The 27,960-nt window shown below is 37.6% G+C and overlaps 1 protein-coding gene across 10 annotated transcripts in view; it reads left to right on the top strand.

The window, feature by feature from the left end:
• Positions 1-27,960, top strand: part of FREM1 (FRAS1 related extracellular matrix 1) — a 165,193-nt gene that overhangs the window by 64,483 nt on the left and 72,750 nt on the right. For 8 of the 10 annotated variants that reach the window (XM_055302119.1, XM_055302120.1, XM_055302121.1 and 5 more), the window contains exons 11-19: positions 3,266-3,459; positions 4,191-4,281; positions 5,771-5,938; positions 8,238-8,446; positions 10,948-11,041; positions 14,808-15,060; positions 19,369-19,563; positions 20,872-21,057; positions 27,216-27,412. In XM_055302119.1, the coding sequence (XP_055158094.1) occupies positions 3,266-3,459; positions 4,191-4,281; positions 5,771-5,938; positions 8,238-8,446; positions 10,948-11,041; positions 14,808-15,060; positions 19,369-19,563; positions 20,872-21,057; positions 27,216-27,412 (1,587 nt within the window). Of the gene's footprint in view, positions 1-3,265; positions 3,647-4,190; positions 4,282-5,770; positions 5,939-8,237; positions 8,447-10,947; positions 11,042-14,807; positions 15,061-19,368; positions 19,564-20,871; positions 21,058-27,215; positions 27,413-27,960 lie in introns of those variants that run through there. The other 2 variants (XR_008661429.1, XR_008661428.1) reach the window with 2 other exon arrangements.

Raw genomic sequence — 27,960 nt, forward strand, 5'->3', positions numbered from 1 at the left:
TGGGACTGAGAAATAGCACTGGATAATCTCAACAGAAGATACAAGATAAAAGAATCAGGCAAGAATCAAAACTGAGACAAAAAGATCAAAAACCCAGTCTTTTTTTTTTTTTTTATGATAGTCACACACACACAGAGAGAGAGAGAGGCAGAGACACAGGCAGAGGGATAAGCAGGCTCCATGCACCGGGAGCCCGACGTGGGATTCGATCCCGGGTCTCCAGGTTTGTGCCCTGGGCCAAAGGCAGGCGCCAAACCACTGCGCCACCCAGGGATCCCCAAAAAAAAAAAAAAAAACCAGTCTTGTAAGAAAGTCAGATACTAGCTGTTGGAGTATCATATATTGAGTCTGATTCTGAGGGTCAAGGTCAGGCTTTGTTATTTTGTATACTGATTTATCACTTTATATTCAAATTCTCTCTAAGACTATTTGCAGGTGCCTATGGCCATAAATAGACTGGAGGGATGTAGGAGCCAGAAATGGCCATAAATAGACTGGAGGGATGTAGGAGCCAGAAGCAAGAGCTGAGTGGTTGGACACTAGTTTTTCACTGTTTGGGAATGGGTGTTCAATAATGCCTTTTTTTTATAACCAAATTTCAGTACAATGAGAATTCTTTATTTCTCTATGGAGCTTGTTAAAATAGGATTTTTCTTACCCACAGACACACATACAATAATTGTTTAAACATGCATAAATATGTAAAGATACATCAATTTAAGTGATCATAAAGCATGTTGAAAAATGTGCCCACCAAGAATTACTACAGGGGTATAAAAAAGCATGCTTGTACATTCTTTTTACACAAAGAACACATTGGAGAATAAATTAGCATGGAAAATGGTCTCTTTGAAGGCACAATAACTATTGTTTCTATATTAAATCCAGTTTTTCAATTAAGTGGAGCCTCGCTTATGCACACTATGGCTGGGAGGTCCCATAGAGAATTTCTGAACTTTGTAGATTAGCAAAAAAATATAATTGGAAAAAAATTGTGACACAGACTCCAGGAGACTGGAGAAATGACTGTCATTGTGTTCTTTTATTTTAATAACTGGTTCTAGTTTTTAATTATCGAAATACTTCATAATGGAATAGTAAATATTTTGTGTGCTTTTGTAGCAGTAAAGAAGGATGAAGACAGGGAATTAATTAATTGAGCACCTACTACCAGGTATTCACTGTGCTACTAGAGAGAAAAACTGAGCTCCAAAGGAGTTAAATTATTTGCCTGATGGCACATAGCTTGTTGGTGGCTGAGCTGATGTCCCAGGCTTTATCATTGCAAGAGCTTAACCATGTTTTAGTTATTGCTTTGTACATAAATTTAAAAAGGAATTTTCTTCATTTTCAAATTAAGTATTGTGAACACCATTATTGTAGAAAAACTGGCATTGCTGATGTGTGCTTTGGTAACAATATTAAAATAATTAGAAGCAGGGTAAGAATACTCTTATGCATCAAGCTGTGCAAAGATCCATGATGCCAAACAAATGTCCCATTTTGAGAGAGTGTTAGTAATTGCTTTCTCACAACCAGTCATGGATTATTGTAAAAAAAAAAAAAAAGATAAATGTGATGATAAAATCTGTTTGGCAAAGTTGCCGTGTCCTCTTACGTGATCCCAAACCTGTGAGCATGACTTTAAGAATTTTAGAAGTCACAGATAGGGCATGTTGGCTGAGTTAGCAAACATGGATGAAGTATCTTCTCCTTACAAAATACCATGCCAGTTGTTGTATAGCAACCAAAATGAACATAATATTTATTGAGCACCTACTGTGTGCCAGACATTTTATCCATATACTGATATTTGACCCTCATAACAACTCTGCGGTGGTTGTTACACTTAACTACCCAATAAAATCGACACTCAAAAAAGTTGAGTGACTTGTTCAAGGTTAAGAGCTACTAAGTGGTATACTCTGCATTTCAACTGTCTGTCCACTGACAAATCCCACATGGTTTGCAGTATACTATGATTCTCCCTTTGTGGACGTTTCAGTCAAGTAGAGACAGACATGTGAACTACTAATACTACCAGACAATGAAATAATAATATTTGTTGAGGGATAAACAAAATTCAGAAACAATTCCAACTGAGAAATTGAGCAAAGTTGTTTTTTTAAAGATTCATTTATTTTAGAGAAAGAGAGGGAGAGGAGCTGGGGAGAGAGAGAGAGCACACATGCATGCATGTGTGTGAGGAGGGGAGGATGAGGCATGGAGGGAGACTCAAGCAGACTCCCCTTTGAGCATGTAGCCTGATGTGGGGCTCAGTCTCATGACCTGGAAACCATGATCTGAGCTGAAATCAAGAGTCTGAGGTGTAACCCACTGAGCCACTCAGGTGCCCTGAGAAATTGGGCAAAGTTTTAAGAGCCCTGAAAGGTAAGAGAGCCTCAAGTTTGGGGAGAAAAGCATTGCAGATTGAAGAAACAGCATGGTCCAGATCATAGAGGCCTGCTTGAGAGCTACAACCTGATACCTTATGTGCATCTAGACTCCTGGGTTAGCATCGGAAGGTGGTAAAAGATGAAGCTGAAAAATGAGTGTGTCTAAACTGTGGAGGTCCCAGGTGCTATGCTGAGGAGTTTGAACAATTTAATCCTTCCTGAGTGGTGGCTTAGGCTTTTGAGGAGATGAATGACTGATTTGACTTGCAATTTTCTTTTAAAAGAGAACACTAGAGGTATGTAAAGTCTAGATTCAGTCTGGGAGTTAGGGTTCACAGGAAGGTGTTGCAATAATGTAGGGAAGAAATGACAAGAGCTGGAGCTAGACCAGTAAGAGTGGGAATGACAGTTGTGGAGGGAGCAGAAAGTGGTCATAGTGTAGGAAATTTTGTTAGCAGGCACTCTGGGCCTTGGAGATGTGTTATGGGTCAGTGGAGAAGGAGGAACCAAAAGTTATGACAAGGATTCTAGGATCAATGACTGAGTGGAAGGTGGTAGCAAAAGAAAGCACAGGTAGTTGGTAGGAGAAATAGAAGTAAAATCGGGACCTTGTTATGTGCCTGTTCCCTAGCATTAGTGACTGCATTAACTGTAGTTGTGATAATTATATTCTTAAAACATAACACAAAGTGGGTAAGAATGTTCTATTTTTGGACCATGTTCTTATTAGCTCCTGAATCATTTCAGGGGAAGTATATTATAAATGGGACTTTTTGAAAAGCATCTTCACCATGACTGGGTGATTGTGGGGTGTTTTCTTTGGTGTCCTTTGGTATTTCAAATTAATGGCACAGATCATTTCTTTCCAGGTGGTGACCATCCATATCACTCCAGTGGATGACCAACTTCCAAAGGAGGCTCCTGGAGTTTCTCGGCATTTGGTTGTCAAGGAAACTGAGGTGGCCTACATAACTAAGAAACATCTACATTTTATAGATACAGAATATAACAGGGAGCTTCTCTACACGATAACGACACCTCCGTTTTTCTCTTTCGGCCACAGGTATCTCTTGAGAAGTCATCACCTGGGCTATTTGTTGAGGGTTGTGTCCAAGGATTGAGTCGCAAGTGTCCATATACAGTACTGTGATTCAATTGCTCTGTTGATCAGACATGAATTTGTGTTCAATTCCACATTTACTGTAATCTCAAACTTATCTCATACCTCCCTTCAAAAGCTGTATTAATTGGTAAGTGACCTGCCACTTGTAGTGTCTTCAGCTTAGGTAAGCTTAAAGCAATCTTTAATCTTTTTTTCATACAACATTTCTTTCTTTTGTAAAGAGCATGTTATTTTTGTCTTTTTAATGAAATTTATTGAATCTTCATAACACTATTTTCAGATATTACAGGCCACAAAAGGTTATATTCTCTAATCTCAATTAGAAAAGTGGCATGAATATACCTGAGGCTTGTGTCATGTACATGACAGCAAGGAAACATTTTTTTTTAGGATGAGAAGAAGCAAGGAAACATTTTTTAGGCTGAGAAGAACAATTTCTTTTCATGAGATCAAAGTAGAAAATTCTGTACATACTTTCTGCAGTCATGAGAATGGCATTGATGATTCTGGACTGAAGACTAGAACCCCCCAACAGGAAGAGAGAATATGAAGATTTTGATTTTCTCTTACAATGGGCTTTTTTAGCTTTAGAAAATTTGGTTGTGGGCTATTTGACTTAATGTTCCTTGCCTGGAAAATTAGCTGATGTGTCCTTCTGTATTTCTCTCTAGACATCTGGATGCTGGGAAATTAATTATGGTGGATAGCATTTCAAAGCTAACTAAAAATTCTGCAGCCCGAGGGCTGAGATCATTCACTCAGGTATGATGCTATGCTAAAATCTTGACAAACGTGATGGAGGTGTCTTCTGAGAGAAGGGATGGCACTCCTAGTGTTGCACTTGAGAATGTTGGCCTTTGACATCTGTCAAAAGCATCAAATGCCTCATGTCTACTTCTTCCTGCTTCCATATATTTGTTAAGCATGTGATATCTATTTGAAAATGCTTCATTGCATTGGATATGATTTCCAAATCTTATTATAGCTCAACACAGCCTTTGGCACCGTTTTATCAGCAGCAGGGTTCTGATTAACGGATCTGGTGGTGCCTAGGTTTTATTCCACCACATTCGGGTCACTCAAGATCCACTGTATTAGTTTCCTAGTGCTGCCATAGATACTACAAACTGGGTGGCTTACAGCAACAGAGATTTACTGTCTCAAAGTTCTGGAGCCTGGATGTCTGAAATCAAGGTGTCTGCAGGGCCACCTTGAAACCCTGTAGTGAAAGCCTTCCTTGTCTCCTCCTTAGACTTTTGGATCACCACCCCAGACTGCTTCTGTTATCCTATGGCCATCTTTTCTCTGTGTGTCTCTCTCTTCTTCTGTGGACATGAGTTACATTCCATGAAGGGCTCACCCTTCCGTGTGACCTTATCTTAACTACTTACAGCTGCAATAACCCCATTCCCAAATAAGGTCATATTCTGAGGTACTAGAGGTTAGGACTTTAACATATCTTTTTTTTTTAAAAAAAAAAAAAGATTTTATTTATTCATTCATGAAAGACACATGAGAAACACAGGCAGTGAGAGAAGCAGGCTCCATGCAGGGAGCCTGACGTGGGACGTGATCCCGGGACTCCAGGATCACGCCCTGGGCTGAAGGCGGCGCTGAACTGCTGAGCCACTCAGGGATTCCGTAACATATCTTTTTTTTTTTTTTTTTTTTTGAGGGGAATGCGTTCAACTCATAACAACTACTACCTTCCAAAATCCTTCACTAACCTTCTCCCTGTTCCTGTGGACTGTACCCTGAATACTCCCCCGAGAGTCACAGTAATGGTGATGAATACTTAGGCAGCAGCTACCCCTGCACAGAGGGTTAATTCTGCTTAATTTCACTGTAGTTAGATGTTGCAAATAAGTGTGTAAACCCCATGTGCTCAGTACTAGTATTTTATTATTTTATTTATTTTAGTGATAAGGAATCGAGGCCTTGCAAGTTTAAGTACTTTGACCAATATCACACAGCTAATTTATTGCAAAGCTGGGTTGAAATTCACATCCCCTGTCTTTTATAGAGTTGGCTGGCTTCAAGCACTTGACATATTTACTTATTTCCTTTGTTCTTTTCCGTCCTGGTTTTAGAAAATGTGATTTCTAAAACAGATTTTTGGGATCTTCAAATTGATGATGTTGGCACTTCCAGTGTTCTGTGTCAATGTGATGGCTCTTGGAGACCTAGTTCTCTGAAAGTCTCTGATCCTTGCAGATGGGCGCCCACATTTCCATCTCGATTTGCTTTGCAGCATGCTGTAAACCACATGAAAGTGGCCTACAAGCCACCCATGCAAGATATGGGCCTCAATCCAGGATATGTTCAGTTTGCATTTTCCATCAGTAACCAGCGTGGAGGCACTTTGCATGGGATCTGCTTTAACATCACAATTCTTCCAGTGGACAATCAAGTTCCTAAGGTATGTACGATGTTTGATGTGAAAGACAAAAAGGAGGGAAGACCTAAAGAAAGAAAAGAAAGACTCCAAGACTTATTGGAAATGCTAACTTTTCATTAGCTATTTTATAGAACTATTTAATTTTCCAGCTCCAGTGTAGGAAAAAAAGCTTTTACCTCCCCATGGGACTTTTGGTCTAAAAGGTGAGATTTTCCAGTTGCTGAATTTGGCATTATTTTCAAAGCTTTATCAAAACCTCTTTCATTTCATTTCCTTTCTGCTAAGTCTCACATGCTGATCAGGGGAAGGGGATTAAGTTATGGGTCTCTTAGCAACTGGAAGGACTTATTTGTTCTCTTTGCAGGCCAACTATATGCTCACTAATCTAAATAAGCTTTTTAATTTTTCAAATGAATTAAGATGAGTCCTTCCATCCTCTCCTATCTCAGCCTTAGTGTTGACATAAGCATTCAAGCATTTGGGTGTCTCATTAAAACTGAACTACAAAGGCGATGCTACTTTCTGCATCTGATCTGTGAGGCTGGACTTCATATTGACAGTTTGTTTCAAACCCCATTAGAGGGCTAGACTTCATTCATGTGGCTGTTCCTGGACTCATTTTCCCCTCAGGAGTGGCAAGACAAAGTAAGATTACCTATATATCAGGAACAAGAGAGATGACAACCCATACATGTCTCACCCCTCTGGAAAGATGTCACCTTCCAAGTACCTACCTGGAAGACAGCCAGGAGTCCTGAGGCTCCCTTTCCGGCTCTCTCCTCCCCATCTCTACACCTGCCCAAAGCTGGAGGCTAGAGGTCTCACTCTGAAGACCAAGGGGCTTACCCAACCCACAGAACTGTTCTGATAGAGCCAAATGATACATTTAATTAGTGAGTTGCCAACATTTACACATTAGGAAGTTTCACATCAAGTCTGAATTTCTAGCTTTACTTGAAAATTTGGAAGCTCTAGCAGTAGTGAACTCACTTGTCCCCAGCAGCAGTTGCCAGGGCTTGCTCTCCAGTCCCAAAAGGCCCCACTTAGCCCAGTGCACTCATTTACATCACTGACCTGCCCCCTCAGGCCTCTGAACTTGCAACTTTTGGCAAAAGATGCACTAAAGGTCTCACACAGAAGACAAAAGAATCCGAACTATATTCTTTGATTCCTTCCCTGTCAGGGACCAGATCACATTCCCTGTGGAGGGAGTAGTTTATTATGTCTGTTAATTTGATTAGATTTTATTCAGACCATTCTTTCTGTATATGAGATACATGCCCTGAACTAGCCCAGCATCTAAAGAAGCCAAAGGTTTTTCTAAAACAGTCATGGAGAGAAATAGTGCTTTATGCAAAGCAATCCAAACCTCTTGCTAGAGAAAAATGATTTATGGACAGAATTAGAAATGATGAAAGGAACAATTATCTTCCTCTTTTGAAGGTAGATGGAATAGTTATGAGGACTCAGGGCTAATGTGGCATAGTGGTTTCTTTTTCCTATAGTGTATGGGACAAATGAAATCATACCTTAGAGAACTGAGAATATTATAAATAAAGTTAAATGAGTAGCTGCAGTGAAACCAGTCATGAGTGATTGGTTTCCTGGTGTGAAATACCTGCAGATAGCTGAGTTGAGTGATAACCACTAGGTGATCATAATATGATGCCAGCAGGAAGACCCCCAAAACCTAAGTACTGGGTTTAGGCAGAGACAGAAAAGTTAGTGATGAATGAGTTGGAGCAAATTAGCATTATGCTTTTATTTTTTGAAAGTTGACCTAAAATACATTTATAATTTAAAACCACAGAATATAGCAGAATATATCCCTTGAAATATTAGCATCTTGGAGTATTAATTGATGCAACTAGAGAATCAATGAAGCTGGCAGACATGGACCTTGTTTAAAAATAATGCTCCTCTTTTATAACAGGAGTATTATTTCTTTCTTTCTCCTCCAAACAGTAAAAATGTAGGAGTAAGGCATGTGGGAAGGATGGGGGTGAAGGTAGTTGTAGGGAAAGAAGGCTCTTGTTTTATGTTTTCCTTTGCTAGTAGAAGTAATGTATTGAAGAATAGAAAGCAACTGTCTCAGGGTGGTTGGTCTCATAATTTTCGTGAGCAGGGGCTGCTTTGGGGCAGCTGTGACCTGGTGGGCAGGAGGATAGAGCAGGTCTCCAAGTGAAGGCTATGACTTCTCCTTGCTCACTTCCATTTCCTCTGCCCATCTCCTCACACCCTGCCCTTTTTATTTAATGAGCTCTGTCTTCAGTGATAGCTCATAGAACAAGGCTTCGAATGTTTTCTTCCTTCTTTTTAGGTGTTTACCAACCCCCTAAGAGTGGCTGAGGGAGCTCAATGTGTCATCAGCACAGAAAATGTTCTGATTTCTGATGTGGATACCAAACTGGACAGCATCTACCTCTCCCTACAAAGACTGCCTCAGTGTGGAAGAGTGGAGCTGGAAGGATTTCCTCTAAACATAGGAGACATATTTTCTTGGGGAGACCTCCATGCCTTAAAAGTTAGGTTAGAACATTTCCTGGATCTCTTTTTCGATATGCTTTGGCCTTCATCTGGATCAGTTGTGAGGCAAAGTAAGGGAAAGAAGTTTGTTCAATTTTTTCAGGGGTACCAGCATGCCAATTAATACTTTCAAGGTTTGGTTGAAAATTAGAAATGACAATCTTTTAATTTCTCTCCAGACATTTTCTTTCCATCTGGCTTTCTCTATCGGTGGGAATTACTTTTTGAATATTTGAACAACAGGAATTAATTACCATGAATATTAATTTGCTGTAACTATACATGTCACAAGAGGTAATAGCCAAACTGAATGAATGTAGACTAAAATAGTCTATATGGCTAAGCTACATAGTTGAACTCAGCTTTAAGGAAGGTCAGTTTCACAACCCTGGAAATTCTGGGATAAAATTCTGTTGATCAACATCTTTAGTGTAAATTTTTATCCCATTCTACTGAGAATGGACTTGCAAGCAAACATGTAGGGTAGGCTAGGGAGGTAGGGCATGGAGTAGTACTTGGGTCTTTGGCAGTCAAAAATAGAACAATTCACTTTTTATGGTCCGACAGCAGTTCCCCTCACCTTGAGGTTTTTCATTTCTTCTATCTACTGCAGTTCTGTAAAAAACGTTCCTACAAAATCTAATAAAATGCCTTCTCTATAAAACAATGGAAAATACTCAAAAAGCAAAGGTCAGGTAGAGATATATTAGTTGACTTATCATTTATAAGTTCAAGTTGTAAATGGGAATTTTGATCCTTCAGAAAGTATTCAGCATCAAATGCTTAATTCCACACTTGGAAGTTGACTAGGAATTCAGATTTGTACATAGGAAGATCAATTTCATCTGAGATTTAGTTTAGTTTAGCATTGTTTATTCACAGTCTCCAGTATCTTGACCTCTTTTCACTACTCACTTCTATCCTTATTAAAATTTCATTTTTTAAGAGATCTCAGCTTTTAGCTACATGTTAGAACAAGAAGTCTGTTTAGCTAATTCTTACTAGGGAGTGAATGATGGATGGAAGAAAAAGTACTCGTATTTGCCAGCAAGGATTCTTCCATAGACTTACATTTATGTTTTTTTCCCCTAATTAATCTTTACAGTAATCAAGCCTGACAAGGGAGATGGTTGTATTCTCATATTATAATTGAAGAAACTAAGAGGTTGAAGTCACTCAGTATATGGAGGAGTCTGGTTTTGTTCTGTATGACAACATAACCATACCTTTAGATATGTATTCCTATATCCACTTGGTCCTTTTAGGGGTATTAGCATGGTAAGATAGGATTAGTACATTATCACATATCTATTTTTGATGAAAATATCAGGGATCATAGGAGGCAGTGTGTGGGAGGATACTGGGGATGGGAGATGGACTTTCTTTGCCATTGGAATGAAATCCCAAACCTGAGTCCCTTCCCAGTGTATGGGTGGGTCTAGCCCTGAGTAAAACACCTTTTAGACCTGGGATTTTTTCATATGTAAGTGTTATATATGTTTGATATACTATTTTTTTTAGAGTTATCTGTTTGAGAGAGGGAGAGTATGTGTATATGAGCAGGGGGAGGAGCAGAGGGAAAAGGAAAGGATTCTCAGGCAGACTCCCCACTGAGTGTGAGCCCAATGCAAGGCTCAAGCCAAGAACCCTGAGATCCATGACCTGAGCTGAAATGAAGAGTCAGATGCTCAACCACTGGGCCACAAGGGTGCCCCTCAGTATACTATTTTTATGTAACTTTAAATTTCATTTCCTAGGGCTTATTTCCTATTGTGAACAAATCACTGAAAAGCTAAAAATTTGGCTCAGTTCAACAGCTATTTAGAACTTACCATGTATCACTACAGTAGCTGGAGAGTAGATGAAAAGTCTTGAATTAGATAATTCCGTTATAAAGCTTGACTGAGAATTAAAGGAAAATAGGGCTAATGCCTAGCCAAGGAAAAATATTTTTAAGTCTGGAGAGATTAGAAAATCTTTATAGATTGAGTGGAAGAGAGCTAGTAAATAGAAAAGGGAAAATGGAGGGAGAGAGGCAATAAGTAATCCATAGATTAGAGTTTTAGAGAAGAGCTGGGTAGATTGAAAGCACAAGCAGAAAGATTAGTAGGTGAAAGGGGAGGGGAGAAGGGGGCTCATTGAGATTCATAGAGTGTCCTACTCTTACCTGTCTGATGTCTTCTCAGTAACCCCTGACCCCAGCCTTGTTTTACATAAGTAAGCATAACTACACCAACTGGTTCCCATTGCCATGGTGGCAACATGAAGGGAAGGTTTTGGATTTGGGGACAAATTATGAATGCATATAACACATTCTTCCAGGGTGGAGCCATTTTTACATTCAGGGATACTTGGGTAGTTAAGTATGTGACTTCATGATTAAGCTATGTTTTTTGTTATTCATTTGTTGACCATGTGGCAAAGCCATGGAAGGGCTTTTGTGTCAGGCATGCCCTACTGTCACAGTGGCCATGAGGGGCTAATGGCACATATCATCCCTACAGGTATCAGCATGATGGATCTGAGATACTTCAGGATGACATATTCTTGGAGGTCACAGATGGCACGAATTCAGCAGAATTTATTCTACACATTGAGGTGGGTAGAACGTTTACTCCCTGGTTCATATAGAAATGAACCATCTGGTTTGGAAGCCTCTTTTATGGAGGGGAGAGAGAGCACATGTATGCGAGTAGGGTGGGGAGGAATAGAGGGAAAGGGAAAGAATCTTAAGCACAGGACTTGATCCCATGACTCTAAGATCATGATCTGAACCAAAATCAAGAGTTGGACACCCAAATGACTGAGCCACCAGGTACCCCTGGTTTGGAAGTTTCTTTTTTTTTTTTTAAAGGTTTTATGTATTTATGCATGAGAGAGAGGGGCACAGACATAGGCAGAGAGACAAGCAGGCTCCCTGTGGGGAGCCTGATGTGGGGCTCTATCCCAGGACCCCAGGAACATGACCTGAGCCGGAGGCAGACACTCAATCACTGAGCCACCCAGGTGCCCCTATTTGGAAGTCTCTTAAGAGTTCCTGATAGAACTTGAAACATGTCGACTCCAAACAAAAGTATACTTGTTTACATCTGAATGTCTCAGGACAGGCAATAGACAACAAAATTATATTGGTGAAAAGGGCATACTACTTTTTCTTTCTAATCTATTTAAAGATTAAACCACTCTGATCTCAAACCTAGATACTTAATTTAAAAAGATGTGGTATATATATATATATATATACATACACATACAATGGAATACTACTCAGCTGTCAAAAATGACATTGCTGTTTGCAACCATGTGGATAGAACTATAGGGTATTACACTAAGTAAAATAAATTGTTCAGAGAAAGACAGTTATCATATGATCTCACTCATGTGGAATTTAAGAAACAAAACAGAGGATCATAGGGGAAGGGAGGAAAAAAACAAAATCAGAGAGGGAGAAAAACCATAAGAGACTCTTAATCATAGGAAACAAACTGAAGGTTGCTAGAGGGAAAGGGGGTATGAGGTAACTGGGTGATGGAAATTAAGGACGTGTGATTTAATAAGCATTGGGTATTATATAAGACTGATGAATCATTGACCTCTGCCTCAGAAACTAGTAATGTATTATATGTTAACTAATTGAATTTAAATAAAACCCCCAATTGGTTCTATGCATAAATTGATTCTAATATTTTTGAGCTATAATACTCAGAAATATTTATTTAGCAACTGGCTGGATTAGGCTAGCATCACTGGGCTTTTCCTTCTTGTGTGGAAGAAGCCATGTATGTAGTGCCCCTTTGTGAATTCCTGTACCATGTACTCCTTTCTGAGATGTATTTGAAATGATTTTTACCCCTTTTGACAAATGATGAAAAATTTGCACATAAATGTTGATGGGAATCCCTGCATTTCTCTGTTGAGTGACCACTTAAATCCATAAACAAAATTCATAGGATTTACAAGTATTTATAGTTAGTGACAAAGGAAGGTATACTGAAAGAATTACCATGCCCCAGAAAGAACCACTAATGACTTTTATCTACCAAATATTTGTTTGAAATTTTTCAGATCTTTGTGATATGAAATTATTATTAGTGGTAATAATGTGTATGGTATTTTATGGTTAGTAATTAATTTAGGTTGATTATATCCATCTATTATTTTTAAGTAGATGAGGAAGAAATTATCTCCATTTTAAGGCAAGGAAACTTAAGTTCAAGAAGTTTCCATGACTTTCCCCAAATCATTCTATGTAAGCTGTCTGTTTATTGTGAATTTTTAGACAAAAAGGGCCATGCCCTTGGAAACCAATTAGAAGTACAGGTAACTTTTGGACAATTATGTGTGATTGTTTTCTATCCAGGAAGAATGTTAAATTCTGTTGCCTTTGGGCTTTATTATCCTTTGAAAACTGAGGCTATTTTGTGTTTTGTAAGGTGGTCATCATGGATGTATTGGTGCCATTCATAGATAGAGTCAGGAACAGTAATAAAGAGGGTCCTTAATGAATCCACTCAGAGGACTTGAACAAAGATATTGTTCCCTAAGAAGCCAATAGAAAATAGAATACAGTATTGCATACTTTTTTTACCTTCGATTAAATAAATAAATCTGAGTTTTTATTACCCCATCTACCCTTTAAAGGAAAATATGAAAATAATTTCATGTATACTTATTGTAGAGTTGTTAGCCTGTTTAAATAACAGGGTATCCAGAGCATATATACATATTTACCTTCATTCATTTATTTACTCTATAAATATTTAACAAATGCTTTCTATATGCCAGTGCCTATGATAGATGCTTGAGATATGATGATGAACATGACAAAGAAAGTCTCTGTTCAGTTAGAGATTATAGGCAGGGGTGAAGGCAGACATTAAGTAGATTATCACTGAAATAATTAAAATATGGATATATCTACAAATAAATGAGGTGCTAAAAGAGAGTAAATGGTAGAAGTCCCTAAATGAGTCTGAGTTGTCTAAGAAGTTTTCCATGAAGAATCCAAATGTAATCTGAAGGAGAGGGTAGGCAAGCCAGGAGCTGAGGTAGAGTCTACAGAGCCACAGGGCAGAGAGAGCATGCAGAGATGGTGCAAAGACTCAAGATGGGAGGAACTCAGTGTCTTTGGGTGACAAGGCAGTGGGGTGGCAGAGGCCCCCAATTACATGAAGTGAGGCCTAATACATTCCTAATACAGTCCTAGGAAGCTGCTGCTTGTCCCCATATGGCAGTTACTTGATGAAAGCCACATTTTAAAAGGTGAAAGATATACACAATCTAAAGAGAAACAGAGTTATGAAAGCCACATTTTAAAAAGATCACCATGGCTCAAGTGAAGGGGCCTGAAATGTGGGATTGAGAGTATCTGCAGGTTGGACTTGATAACTAAATGTGTAGCAGATACACCAAGTTGAGACCATGAACTCAGAGGCAGAAAGTCCTTCATTCTTGCCTTTTTGGGGTCCCTGGGTGGCTCAGTCAGTTCAGCTTCTGACTCTTGATTTTAGCTTAGGTCATAATCTCAGGGTCAGGAGATCAAGCCCTGTGTCAGCCTCCATGCTTAGCACAGAGTCTGCTTGAGATTCTCTCTCCTTCTTCCTCTGTCCCTCCTCCCAGTCATGCTCTCTCTCTCTTTCTCAAATAAATAAATTTTTTAAAACATTTAAAAAAAATAAAGGACTTGCCTTTTCAAGTGTCTGGGTGATTCCATTAGATTCAGAGAGCCAGAGTGATTCCATATTGCTCTTCTTTCCTTTCTACTTAGAGCTTTATTTTCATACAGTGAGAGAAAAATGTTTCATCAAGTTGAAGCCTGGGATTGATTTAATGGTTATGGAGTTTCAGAGTTAACTCAAAATATTTGAAATAAGCTGTTGCTTATTATAAGTTTAGAGAAACTTCCTGGGTGGCAGGAAGTTGAGGGTGGAGGAAAGCTTTGTAATTGCCAAATAATTTGAAATATAAATAACTCTGATGTGGTAAATGTAAATGCATCAGACCACAAGGACCAGATTTCCTCTAGAATATGTGTGAATTTAACGAAGGAGGATAGGGACTTCAGTGAAGACTGATTTGTATTACATTTATATTTTGTCTGTCTAGAAATAAATGAGAGCTTTGAGTCCCAAACCATAACCATACTCTTCCATTTCTACCTAAAATGTCTCTCATGTTGGCCATTTCTTGCAAGATGATTCATATGGGGAAAAGACACAGCCTGCTTGGCCAAATTCCATGGTTATTGTTTCATGTGTCTGGAAGATTGAAAATGCCTGTCATTCCGACTATGAGCTATGGTTTAACAGTTGGGCAATTTGTCATTGCTTTCTTTTTCTTGAAAACATGCATTCCCCCCAACTAGGTATTCCCTGTAAATGATGAGCTACCAATCCTAAAGACTGACCTCATTCCCATGATACATTGCTCAGAGGGCGAAGAGGTAGTCATCACCTCTGAATACATTTTTGCTACTGATGTGGACAGTGATGACTTGAAACTGATGTTTGTGATTGCTCAAAAGCCTCAACATGGGGTGGTGAGGAAGGCTGGAGTCACAGTGGATCAGTTCTCTCAGGGAGATGTCATCTCGGGGGCTGTGACATACAAACACACGGGTAAGTGACCACACGGCGACTAGTGTGTGAGTGGATGCAAGCACCACAACAGTCATAACCCTCCTTCTTGCTGGGGGCTCTGATAAATCTAAAAGTCTTAACGCTTGCTTCTGTTAAAAAAAGCAACAATAGTAGCAGCAGCCTGTAACCCATTTTATAAGCATAATCACCATATTTAGAAGGATTTCTGATCTCAGTAACATAGTGAATTTCCAAGAGTGGAGAAGGAGCACCTATTATTGCTGTTTTGTTCCTGATGCTTCTACTGAGACCTTTAATTCACCCTGGGTCATCTGCATTCCCTTTTTGGTCAATTCAAAGAAGACTTCATTTGACCATCACAGCTTTGGGATCCATAAAACATAGCAGAAATGCCTGAAGTAAGCACCCTAAGATAACTATATTGCTAATTTTAATAGGCACCTGGCTGGCTTGATCCATACAGCATGGGACTCTTGATCTTGGAGTTATAAGTTTGAGCCCCATTTTGGGCACTGATATTACTTAATAAAAAAGATTTTTTAAAAAACACAAGTTTACTTGATTACCATCGAGTTCCTAAGGAGTAACTTTTTTGTCTTTTGAATTCCTGAAAAGCAAAGATGATATCTTATGGTTTTGAATAATCCCACAGCATTAGACAGCAATGAACACAGAGTAATGATACAGTAAAAGCTTGTTTATTAGCATCGTTCTTTCATTTCTGGCATCACATTATATTGTTACCCAGATGGCATTTGTCTGCATGTCAAATGTCCAAATAAGAAAAATATTAACTCAGCATCTGTTATCTGCAAGACACACTACTGGGCACTGTGGGCTGCAAAGGAGTATAATCCAGACTCAGCTGCAAAGGACTTTCAATTTAAATGGGTAGACAGACTCACTCATGTGTCACATATCTGTACCTCATCAGTCTTTGCCTCTTGCACGTCTTCTGATCTCTGGTTTGAGTGCACTTCCTCGGTAATAATACTGTATACTTCCTCTAAACACTTTTTATTGCCACTCGATTACAGTTTCATGTGTACTCATCCATATGCTGCTCTCGTGTGTAGATTCCATGGGAAGCAGGATGGGGATAGAAGGCCAGGTGAGGGCGCAGGGAATAAGAGGTTTCAGAACTCAAATCACTTCCTTATTTGAAAACACATGGAGAATACAAGCAGTCAGTGTGAGAGCCTTGAGGAACCCAGAGTAGGGAGATTGAGATAGAAAAGGCTTAATTGGAAATGGGGGGGGGGGGATATTGTGAAATAGTATTTTTATCTGTACTTTGGAAAACCATGATTTAGTAAGATACCAGTTGTTTTATGGCCAGTTAGTTAGTATGGCACATTTTAATCACTGTGCCGGACATCTCTTGAAAAAATGGTATCCCTTTATCTTCTTAAGTGTATTTAGTCTTAGGAAGGGTTTCACTGGTTATTGCCCTGTCCTGGGGAGCAGAGTCCACTTGCCCAATGTCTCTCAAGGGTCCACACCTGGGTGCCTCATTCTGATTTCCTCAATAGGTCTCAGACTGGCAGAAAAGGGGCTGTAGCCCGATAACTGTTGGTTTTCATATAAATTTAATATCGGTGGCAGGCTAAAGCAGCATAGATATTGGGGTGAGATGAATTGGGGGTGAGATGAATCTGTCTTCTCTTCCAGTGCTTTGCTCCAAGTGCTAAACAGCAGGTGTCCATCTTTATATCTCTTCCAGCGTGATGGCCACATAAGGAAGTATGAACTAATTTTTTTTAGAACACTAGGCAAATTACTTGAGATAGATGGGTATTTTGTTGTTGTTGTGTTACTAAATTAGCAGAAATACTTCCAATTCAGAAGATGGTTTGTTATTTGAATGATGTGTTTCCTTGCAATGTTCTAGCAGTTACTCAATTGGTAATTATTTAGCATTGCCTGGGAGAGAGTATAAGGACCACACAGTACTGAAGGACCTAAAGTTTTAGTGGCTCTGCTTTGCCTTTATGTGTTGATTATAAAGGCTACCTGAGAATAATTTTGTCACCATTATTTTTTTTTTGCTTTCCATGATGATAAAAATAATACTACATGCCATTAAAAAAAACTTGGAAAGCATGGAAAATAATAATGAAGTTTTGAAAAATCACCTATCTACCTCTCAAAACTGGTCACTGTTGACATTTCAGTATTATAGTACTTTGTTTTCTTTCTTCTGATCATAATTTTTTACATAGTTGCCTATCATGTATGTGCAGTTTTGTTAATTACTTTTTTCATTGAGCTTGTGAGCTAAAAATTTATTAAGATATTTATTAAATGTTATGAAGTTATTGTAAATGTAAGTTTTAATAATTGAATAATATTTGATGATGTAAAGTTACATCATCAGAGAATCTGCTCTTCTCCCAACATTAAACATGAAGTCATTCCAACAAAAATTTTTAAATAACATTGTGGTCAACCATTTTAAGTATAAATCACACCCTAAGACTATATTCCATTTGAGGCAGAGAATTCTCCACCCATGATGCTCAGCCTGGCTTTTCTGTAAATGTATCCAACACTTCATTATATTTGAAATTACAGTTATGGAAGGCACTATGTTTGCTTTTTTTTCTTTCTTTAAAAAAGCTGTCTATTCTTCCTTGGAATGATTTTTCCACTTCTCTTCTTGGCTCTCTCTCCTTGCAGATTCTCCTTTCTCCATCCCAGTTATCTACTTAATCTGCCTGGTAAAGTACTCATCACTTAATGCTCAGGATAAAGCTAGCAGAGCCATCTGGAAAGACTTCTTAGACTTTCTCTGCCATGTGTGCCCTGCCCCCACACCCCTGTCTGCCAGAACTTTCATCTTTCTTCACTTGCAGCTCCGTGTACATAGTCAGGCTGAGATATAGGAATTTTCTATTTAATTAGTAAAAAAATGACTTCATGGTGGCAATTTCACATGGTTCCTCTTAATACATACATACACCTGTGATAGTCTAACAAGCTGCTTTTCTTTCTTTGCCATGAGATTGTGTCAGTGCCTGGCCATAATAGGTCTTTTGGCATTTGACATTCTTTTGAACTGATTTTGATGCTTTCAAAATGTCTGCCTGATTCTCTGCTGAAGAACCCAGAACACTAATTATCACACAAGAGCCGTTAAATATATATTTATCAAATGAATGAGGAATAAAGAGGCTTTATTCCAATTTATTTTTAAATAAATATGAATAAATGAGAGGCATCTTATATTTGTTACTACTCCTAAACTTAAAGGCAGATTATTTAATTCTAATTCTCTCCACTTCAACTTTATTTTTTCTTACAAGCCCAGTTTTCTCATTCTTCAATCATTGGTTGCTCCGTAATATCATCTCTTGATTTTCCTTGTCATTATTTTAAGTGGGTAGAATAAGGCCAAGAACAGTACAGTGTAGATTTGACCAATGTGTCTTGTGAAAAGACCAGTGATGTCCCTGATCTCTTGTGCTCTGGTCTATCAAAATTCCAAACGAAATTGCTTCCTTCTTGGCACTTTCAATGTTATGCATGAGAAGTACCAAAAGCACATCTGCAGAACTTTTCTGTTCCCTGGATCTTCTACCTCTGTGCTGTTAGTTAACCAAGAGCAGATTGGCTGGTTTGCTGATAAACTATCTAATCCTCACATTTTTTTCCCTTCTACCTCTTGCTGCTTCAGTTGGGGCCATATTAAATCCCACATGCATACCCCTAAAGAGTAAAAGGAAAGCATAAATAAATGCCACCTTTTTCCCCATGTCCTGTTGTTCTTTTGTTAATGTCTTGGCTATTATTTAATAAGGAAAATATTGAAATGAATGACAAAAATGTGGCTCATCTTTCTATTTCACCTTCCCAGCTTCTTCCGTTGCTCCTAACTGTGGTGGCATGGTTGATGGTTGTTCATTTAAGGTAGTTGATGTAAATGGGAAGACAATCCAGTTGGAAGGACAAGGGTGCCTTCTGCTCTCCCTGAGGTTGGTCCTAACACTAGACAATCAGGAAGGAAGAATGAAACCATCAATAGTCAAGCTTTGTGCCTCTCCTTGTTCATTTGTGAACTGTCAGACCCTTGTTAGCCTCTTTTTTGCCCCTCCATATGGTGAGAGATGGCTGGCCAGGATTTCACCAGAGGCAACAGATGGGCAAGCATTTTTTCATTATTTTCACAACTATTTCCTTTCATAGAGATAAAATTGAATTTTGCAGGTTACCCACCTAGATTTCCTTCCTTGCCATTGTACACATGTAGTAGAGAGGTAGGTTGGTTTCATCTTAGTATTCTATATTTTTATAAAGTCAGTTTTCAACTGTAGTTGTGTCTTCCAGGTGGTGAGATTGGCCTGGTGCCTTGTTTTGATACCATTACATTGGTGGTTTCGGATGAAGAAGCTGGCCCTTTTGTGAATGGCTGTTGCTACAATGGGCCTCATCCATCTATTCCTCTTCATGAGTCCTTTCCAGTGTATGACCTCAACATCACAGTACATCCAGTGGACAACCAGTCACCTTCAATCGCAATTGGTGACAATGTTTTTTTTCTACTAATGTTCCATTATCTCATCTGTGTCATACCTGTGGTTTAGTGAAGAACTGAACTTGAATTATAGTTAAGATAGGAAACTACCATACAGAATTGTCTGAGAATTGCCTCAACACAAATTTGCAGAAAACTCCATATGTTTAAAAGATTACAAGGCAAAAGAATTTATTTGTTTAAAAATGTGGATAATTCTGTATGGAGAGAGAATGTGTGTTAGTGAGTGAGTGTGTGTGTGTGTGTGGGTGGGAGGGGATGAGGACAACATTGGAATCCTCAAATACTCTGGTTTTATTTCACGTGGGAAAATATCATTTGCCTGCTAGAGAGAGGGAGTAATTTATTTTATCCATAATAATTTCTATTAGAGTAGAATGAAAATACCAGAGAGACCATTTATATACATTTAACCTTATTTGCTTTTTAGAAAGTCATCGCTTCATAGGCATTATGTATATGTTCTGTCTCTTAGAAAAAAAATACAAGCATATGTATGGATGTTATTGTAATTTGCAAACTATCTCCCAAGCAATGTTCTGGAAAGGAAGCATTATCCCTGCAGAATAATTAAGCACCAAGGCATGAAAAAATGTTCGTTATGAGCAATTCATAATAGCTCGCAGGCAATTAACGCTCTGACAAACAGAGGTAACAACTGATCTTGAGGAGTACATAAACTACATTTAGTGGCTTATCATTAAAACAGTTTGGCAGGGATCCCTGGGTGGCGCAGCGGTTTGGCGCCTGCCTTTGGCCCAGGGCACGATCCTGGAGACCCGGGATCAAATCCCACATCGGGGCTCCCGGTGCATGGAGCCTGCTTCTCCCTCTGCCTGTGTCTCTGCCTCTCTCTCTCTCTCTCTCTCTGTGACTATCATAAATAAATAAAAATTTAAAAAAAAAAAAAAATAAAAAAAAAATAAAACAGTTTGGCAGTTCTTATTTTCATTTGTCACTTCTATAGAGACACAAGGGAAATCAGAGTTCCTTGAGAATGACTAAAGGGCTGTACTAGAGCATTTAGTATTTCTGCTGTCTTTCCATTATTGTTTGGCTTGCTTGTCCAAGAAAAAAAATATAATTCCACAAGTCAAATTAAATTCCACCCATTACCCCTGAATATTTTCACTGTAAGGAGAAATTATGCCAAAGGAAATGAACAACTCCCATGGAAGTATATTTGCATATGGGAGGCTTCTCTGAATTGGAATTGCAATCACTCCCTTTTGTCTTCACTATTCTGATTAGAGGATTTCACGCTAAGTCATAATTGCGTTGTTATTTGCATGCAGGTACCATGTTTGTGGTAGATGAGGGTTTCTCCGCAGCCGTTACCATTAACCATTTGTCCGCCACTGACCCTGACACTGCAACAGATGACTTGGAATTTGTTTTGGTTTCTCCTCCCCAGTTTGGCTACCTTGAAAACACACTTCCTTCTGCAGGTTTTGAAAAAAGCAATATGGGCATAAGCATAGGTAAGTCATGACTTCGTGACCAGAGATAACCCACCTATGTTTACAGATCTCACTGGACAGATCATGCTCAATGACTGGGTAGGAACTTAAAAATGTTCAAAACACTATGTACACTCAAGATATTATTATTATTATTATAGTGGATACTTTTGAATATTATTGTTTCTCTTTTTGATTTTCAGTTTTGAATTGCCCCATGTATGTGAGTTACTTCAAAATAAGTGGAGATTTCACTTATGAAAACTCTAAGAATAAATATGGAAGAAAGAATGTTTTAAAAGACCTTCATCGCAACACAAAATACTGTAATAGAATTTAGATTTATCTTGAAGTTGGATTTATCTTTGATAGATTTATTCTATCAAATCTGGTGGGAGCTCATAAGTCTCCTCTCAATCTTTTAGCATTTTTAATAGACATTGGTAGAAAAGATTAGGACATGTATCATGGGTGTAACAGAGAGAGAGCCTGAAATGTTGAAGGTGATGGCTTTAATTTTGAAACCAAAATGTGTCTCAGATATTTTTTTTTATTTTTAAAGATTTTATTTATTTATTTGAGAGAGATCAGAGCTAGAGAGAGAGAAAGAACACAAGCAAGTGGAGCAGGAGAGGAAGAAGCAGACTCACCACTGAGCAGGGACCCCAGTGTGGGGCTTGATCCCAGGACCCCCGGATCATGACCCAAGCCGAAGGCAGACTCTTAACCAACTGAGCCATCCAGGAGCCCTGTGTATCAGATATTTAAATAGCTCTTGTATTTCAGGCAATAACAACCAAAACAAAAACAGACATCAAAACCAAAACTATTCAAATACAACACTTCATTTATTTATTCAAAGACAACACTTTAGAAATAAATGAACTAAATTATTCTTTAAGTACCTTTGAGGCATATCCAGTTTAAATATGAGAGAGGCTAGGTTTAAGATTAATTGCACTAATAGAATGACTGACTGCATAGGAAAAAAAAAGATCCAGCTACATGCTGCCTACAAGAGACTAACTTCAGCTTCAAGGGCACACAGGCTCAAAATGAAAGGATGGAAAAAATATTCCATGCAAATGGAAACCAATAGAGAGAAGGGGTACTTATAACCGATAAAATAGACCTTAAGTCAAAACTGAAACAAGAGACAAAGGTCACTGTAAAATGATAAAGGGGTCATTTCATCAAGTGAATATAATAATTGTAAATTTATGTGCATACAACACTGGAGCACCCTATATTTAAAAATATACCAACAGATCTGAAGGAAGTAATGGCAATAATGCAGTAATAGTAGGGGACTTCAGTACTCTACTTTCAACAATGGATAGATCATCTGGACAGAAAATCAATAGGGAAACAGTGGAAGTAAACTGTTTAGACCAAATGAACCCAGTGGACAAATACAGTAGTACATTCCATCCAACAGAAGCATAATACACAGTTTTCTCAAGCATGTATGGAACATTCTCCAGGATAGATTATATGAAGTGTCACAAAACAAGTCTTAGCAAATTTTAAAAGATTGAAATCATGCCAAATATTTTTCTGACCATAATAGTATGAAATTAAAATCAATAAAAGGAGGAAAAGTAGAAAATTCACAAATATGTGTAAATTAAGATACTGCTGAACAACCAATGAATGGGTCAAAGATGAAATTTTCTAAAAGTCCTGAGTTCTGATCACAAGGGAAAATTTTTTTCTTTTTTTTCTTTCTTTCTCTTTTAATTGTATCTTTTTTTTTCTTTTAATTGTATCTATATGAGAAGACGGATGTTAGCAAAACCTATTGTGGCAATCATTTCACAATACATGTATACCAAACCATCATGCTCTACACAGTGATGTATGCTAAGTATTTCTTAATAAAACTGGGAAAAAGAAATTTTAAAAATTTTAAAACAAAATGCAAGCACAACACACCAAAATATCTGAAATTCAGCAAAAGCAGTGTTAAAAGGGAAGTTTATAGTGATAAGTGCTTAAATTTAAAAAAAAACAACAACTCAAATAAACAACCTAACTTTATAACTCAAAGAACTAGAAAAATAAAAACAAAATAAGTCGGGACGCCTGGGTGACTCAACGGTTTAGCGCCTGCCTTCGGCCCAGGGCATGATCCTGGAGTCCTAGGATCGAGTCCTGCATCGGGTTCGTTCCCTGCGTGGAGCCTGCTTCTCCCTCTGCCTGTGTCTCTGCCTCTCTCTCTCTCTCTCTCTGTCTTTCAGGAATAAATAAATAAAATCTTTTTAAAAATCTTTAAAAATAAAAAGAACAAAAATAAGTCCAAAGTTGGCAGAAAAAAGGAGACTACAAAGATTATGGTAAAAGTAAGTGAAATAGAGATTAAAAAAACAATAGAAAAGATTAATGAAACTAGGACATGGTCTTTCAGAAGCATAAACAAAACCTCAAAAGCAAAAGCAAACCTTCACCTAGACTTACCATGAAACAGAGACAACTCAAATAAAATTTGAAATGAAAGAAGAGATATTACAGCTGATACCACAGATATACAAAGGATCGTAAAGAGATTACTATGAACAATTATACATCAACAAATTAGACAACCTAAAAGAAAAAGATTAATTCCTAGGAACAGACAACCTACCAAGTCTGAATCATGAAGAACTAGAAACCTTCAAAAGACTGATAACAAATAAAGAGATTTAATCAGTAATCCAAAACATCCTAACAAAGAAAAGCCCAGAACCAGATATTTTTACAGGTTCTATCTAATTTTTAAAGAAAAATTAACAGTATTCTCAAATTCTTGCAAAAAATTGAATAGAAGGGAAAACTCCCAAACTCATTTTATAAGACCAGCATTACCCTGATACCAAAACCAGGTAAGGATACCATTAAAAAAACCACAAACCAACAATATCCCTGAAGAATATAGATGTAAAAATTTTTCCCAAAATATTAACAAACTGAATTCAGTAGCACATTTAAAAGAATCATACACCATGATCAAAAGGAAATTATACCTAAGATAGTAAGGATAGTCAACATATGCAAAGCAATAAATATGATACACCAAATTGATAGGAAGATACGAATTCTATGATGATCTCTATAGATGCTGAAAAGGCGTTTGATAAAATTCAACAATGTTTTATGATAAAAACTCTCAACAAATTGGGTATAGAAGGAACATACCTAAACATAATAAAGGCCATATGTGATAAATTCACAACTAGCATCATACTTAGCAATAAAAGGTTAAAAACTTTCTAAGATGACCAAAACAAGTGTGCCCACTCTTACTGTTCCTATTCAACATAGTACTGAAAGTCCCAGCCAGAGTAATTAGGCAAGAAACAGAAATAAAAAGCATCAAAATAAAAGGGAGAAGTAAAATTGGCTCTGTTTGTGAATGATATTACATGGAAAATTTTTAAAGATTTTACGAAAAAACTGTTAGAACAACTCAGCAAATTAAGTAGTTTTAGGATACAAAATCAACAGAAAAAGATCAGTTGTATTTCTATACATCAATGATGAACTATCTGAAAAAGAAATAAAACAATTTCATTTACAATAGCATAGAAAACAATAAAATACTTAGGAATAAGTTTAACCAAGAAACTGAAAGACTTATACACTAAAAACTTTAAGACAGAGTTGATATCCTGATGGAAGAAATTGTAAAAGGCATAAGCAAATGGAAAGATATATTCATGAATTGAAAGTGTTAATGTTGTTAAAAAGTCCATACTACCCAAAGCCATCTATAGATTCAAGGCAGTCACTACCAAAATTCAAACGACATTTTTCACAGAAGTAGAACAATCAATCCTAAAAGTCTTTTGAACCACAAAAGATCTTAAATTGCCAAAGCAATTTTGAGAAAGAACAAAGCTGAAGTCATCATGTTTTTTGATTTCAAACTGAATTACAAAGCTATAGTGATCAAAACAGGATGGCATTGACATAAAAACAGGCACATAGATCAATAGAACAGTATAGAGAACTCAGAAGTAAAACGACTCATATTTGGTCATTTAATTTACATCAAAGGAGCCAAGAATATACACTGGGAAAAGGACAATAAATGGTGTTGGGAAAATTGGACAGCCACACACAAAGGAATGAAAATGACCAACCAATGTCAGACTGTAAAAAAAATGATCTCAAAATAGATTAAAGACTTCAAACCTGAGATTGTAAAACTCCTAGAAGAAAACATACGTGGTAAATTCCTTGACATTGGGCTTGGCAATGTTTTTTTTAGATTCAACACCAAAAGCAAAGGCAACAAATGCAAAAATCAACAAAGAAAGATCACATCAAACTAACAGACTTCTGCAGAGCAAAAGAAACATTCAACAAAATGGAAAGGCAACATGCAGAATGGGAGAAAATATTTGCAAGCCATATATCTGATAAGGGATTTATGCCTAAAATGTATAAGGTACTCAGGCAACTCAATAGCAAAGGAGCCCAAATAATCTGATTTTAAAATGGGCAGAAGAATTGAATAGACATCTCTCCGAAGAAGACAGACAAATGGCAAACAAGTATGCGAAAATGTGCTCAGCATCACTCATCATCAGGGAAATGTCAGTCTAAACCACAATGAGACGTCACCTCCCACCTGTTAGAATAGCTTTTATCAAAAAGACAAGAGATAACAAATGCTGGTGAGGATGTGGAGAAAGGTAACACCTGTGCACTGTTGGTAGGAATGTAAATTAGTACAGCCACTATGGAGATTTCTCAAAAAATTAAGAATGGAACTGCCATGTGATCCAGCAATTCCATTTCTGGGTATATATCCAAATGAAATGAAAATGGGGTATCAAAGAGATATCTATACTGCCATGTTCATTGCAACATTATTCACAATAGCCAACACATGAAAACAACCTAAGTGATCAGTGATGGATGAATGGATAAAGAAAATGTGATCTTGGGGCAGCCCAAGTGGCTCAGCGGTTTAGCACTGCCTTCAGCCCAGGGCCTGATCCTGTAGACCTGGGATCGAGTCCCACGTCGGGCTCCCTGCATGGAGCCTTCTTCTCCCTCTGCCTGTGTCTCTGCCTCTCTCTCTATCTCTCATGAATAAATAAATAAAATCTTTTTTTTAAAGAAAATGTGATCTAAACACATAATAGAATAGTATTCTGCCGCAACAAGAAGGAAATCCTGTCATTCTCAACAACACACATGGACCTTGTGGGCATTATGCTAAGTGAAATACATTAGGGAAAGACAAATACCATATGATCTCACTTATATGTGGAATCTAAGACCATTAAACTCAAAGAAACAGTAGAATAGTGGTTACCAGGGGCTGAAGGGTGGGGGAAATGGAGAGATGTTGGTTAAAAGGTACAAATTTATGTAAAATCCAGGGATTTGAGGTACAGCATGGTGACTATAGTTAATACTCTATTGTATACTTGAAAGTTGATTTGAAAGTAGAGTTTTAATGTTCTCACTACGACAACAACAAAATGGTAATCACATGAAGTGAATGATGTGTTAACTAAACTTATTGTGGTAACATTTTATAGTATGTGTATATCAAATCATGACATTGTAAAACTTAAACTTACAATGTCATATGTCAGTTATATCTCAGTAAACCTGGGAGAAGAGATTTATTGCATTAAAGGTATGCAATTTGGCCTGCGTCCTAATGCTCAACCTAGAGCATTTTTCTCTTTTGATTTAACGTAATGTCAAAATACCAAAACAGCTAATTCCACTCAATCCAACCTGTTGCTTGACATCAATTAGGCAAGTGATTGACTGACTCTTGTTTTGCCTTTACATGAAAGAGATAGTCTCTTTCTTATTCAAGTATTATAAGAACTCTTCATATAGGAGCAGTGGTTTTAATCAAGGGAAGGTCTCTCTTACATTCGTTCCAACTATATAAAGAACAGTCATGAAGTCCCTACACATCCTGCTTAGCAGTTATCGGCCTTCTGTTCTCCATGCAAATTTTATTCCTTCCTTATGGTTTATGGATATCTGTTTTTATGTTGATGGCTGACAGACATTATAGCAGCTCCTGATAGCTAATTCTGAAGTCAGCCGTGATGATCTCTTATTTGCTTTTCTGAGAAATAGGCTATTGGGTTAAGGATTAAGAGCCAGTTGCTTGGGAAAAAAATGTTTTTCTTATTTACCTGCTCCCTGTTGATGTGCTCTAGCTTCGTTCCCGTGGAGAGCCATGAAGGCTTTGCACATTAACTATGTGCAGGCTAGGCATCTAAGGATGGAACCGACGGCTGACCAGTTCATGGTGTATGTCACAGATGGGAAGCAACGCTCCTTGGAGATACCATTTTACATTATAATCAACCCCATGAATGATGAAGCTCCTGACTTTGTAGTGCAGAATATTACTGTAAGAAAGATAACAGAATTTTCCATTTATTTTTTTATCATTTTCTGATTTTATTTTGCACTTAATACATTAAGTTGATAAGGAATGGGGAGAGCAGTAACCTATATTATATAATGCAATTACTTGAAAAATATTATCTAATAATGATGGTATGATTATAAGTGCTAACATATAGAATTGCATGGATGCAATTAAGTTGCATATATATAGGATGGAGTACTTACTAGGTTGTAGGTACTATTTCAAGTCCTTTACATGTGCTTGTTTTTAATACTTATAAGGTTTTTAGGATGATGGTATTATTATTATTGCCTTTTAGTAGCTAAAAAAAATGAGGCACAATGAGGTTAATTTATTGGCCCAAGATCACAGAACTTGGAAATAAGTGGCATATAGGGAATGGTATATAGGGGATTTGCACCCAGGCAGTTTGATTCCATAGCATGGCCTCTTAACCAATGCTATAATGATAAGGACTCTTAATTCACATATATAAGGCATATTTTTATATAGCTACTTTTTAAAAGATTTATTTACTTTGCTAGAAA

The sequence above is a fragment of the Nyctereutes procyonoides genome, unplaced genomic scaffold (genome assembly GCF_905146905.1).
Source record: "Nyctereutes procyonoides isolate TBG_1078 unplaced genomic scaffold, NYPRO_anot_genome, whole genome shotgun sequence".
Lineage (NCBI taxonomy): Eukaryota > Metazoa > Chordata > Mammalia > Carnivora > Canidae > Nyctereutes > Nyctereutes procyonoides.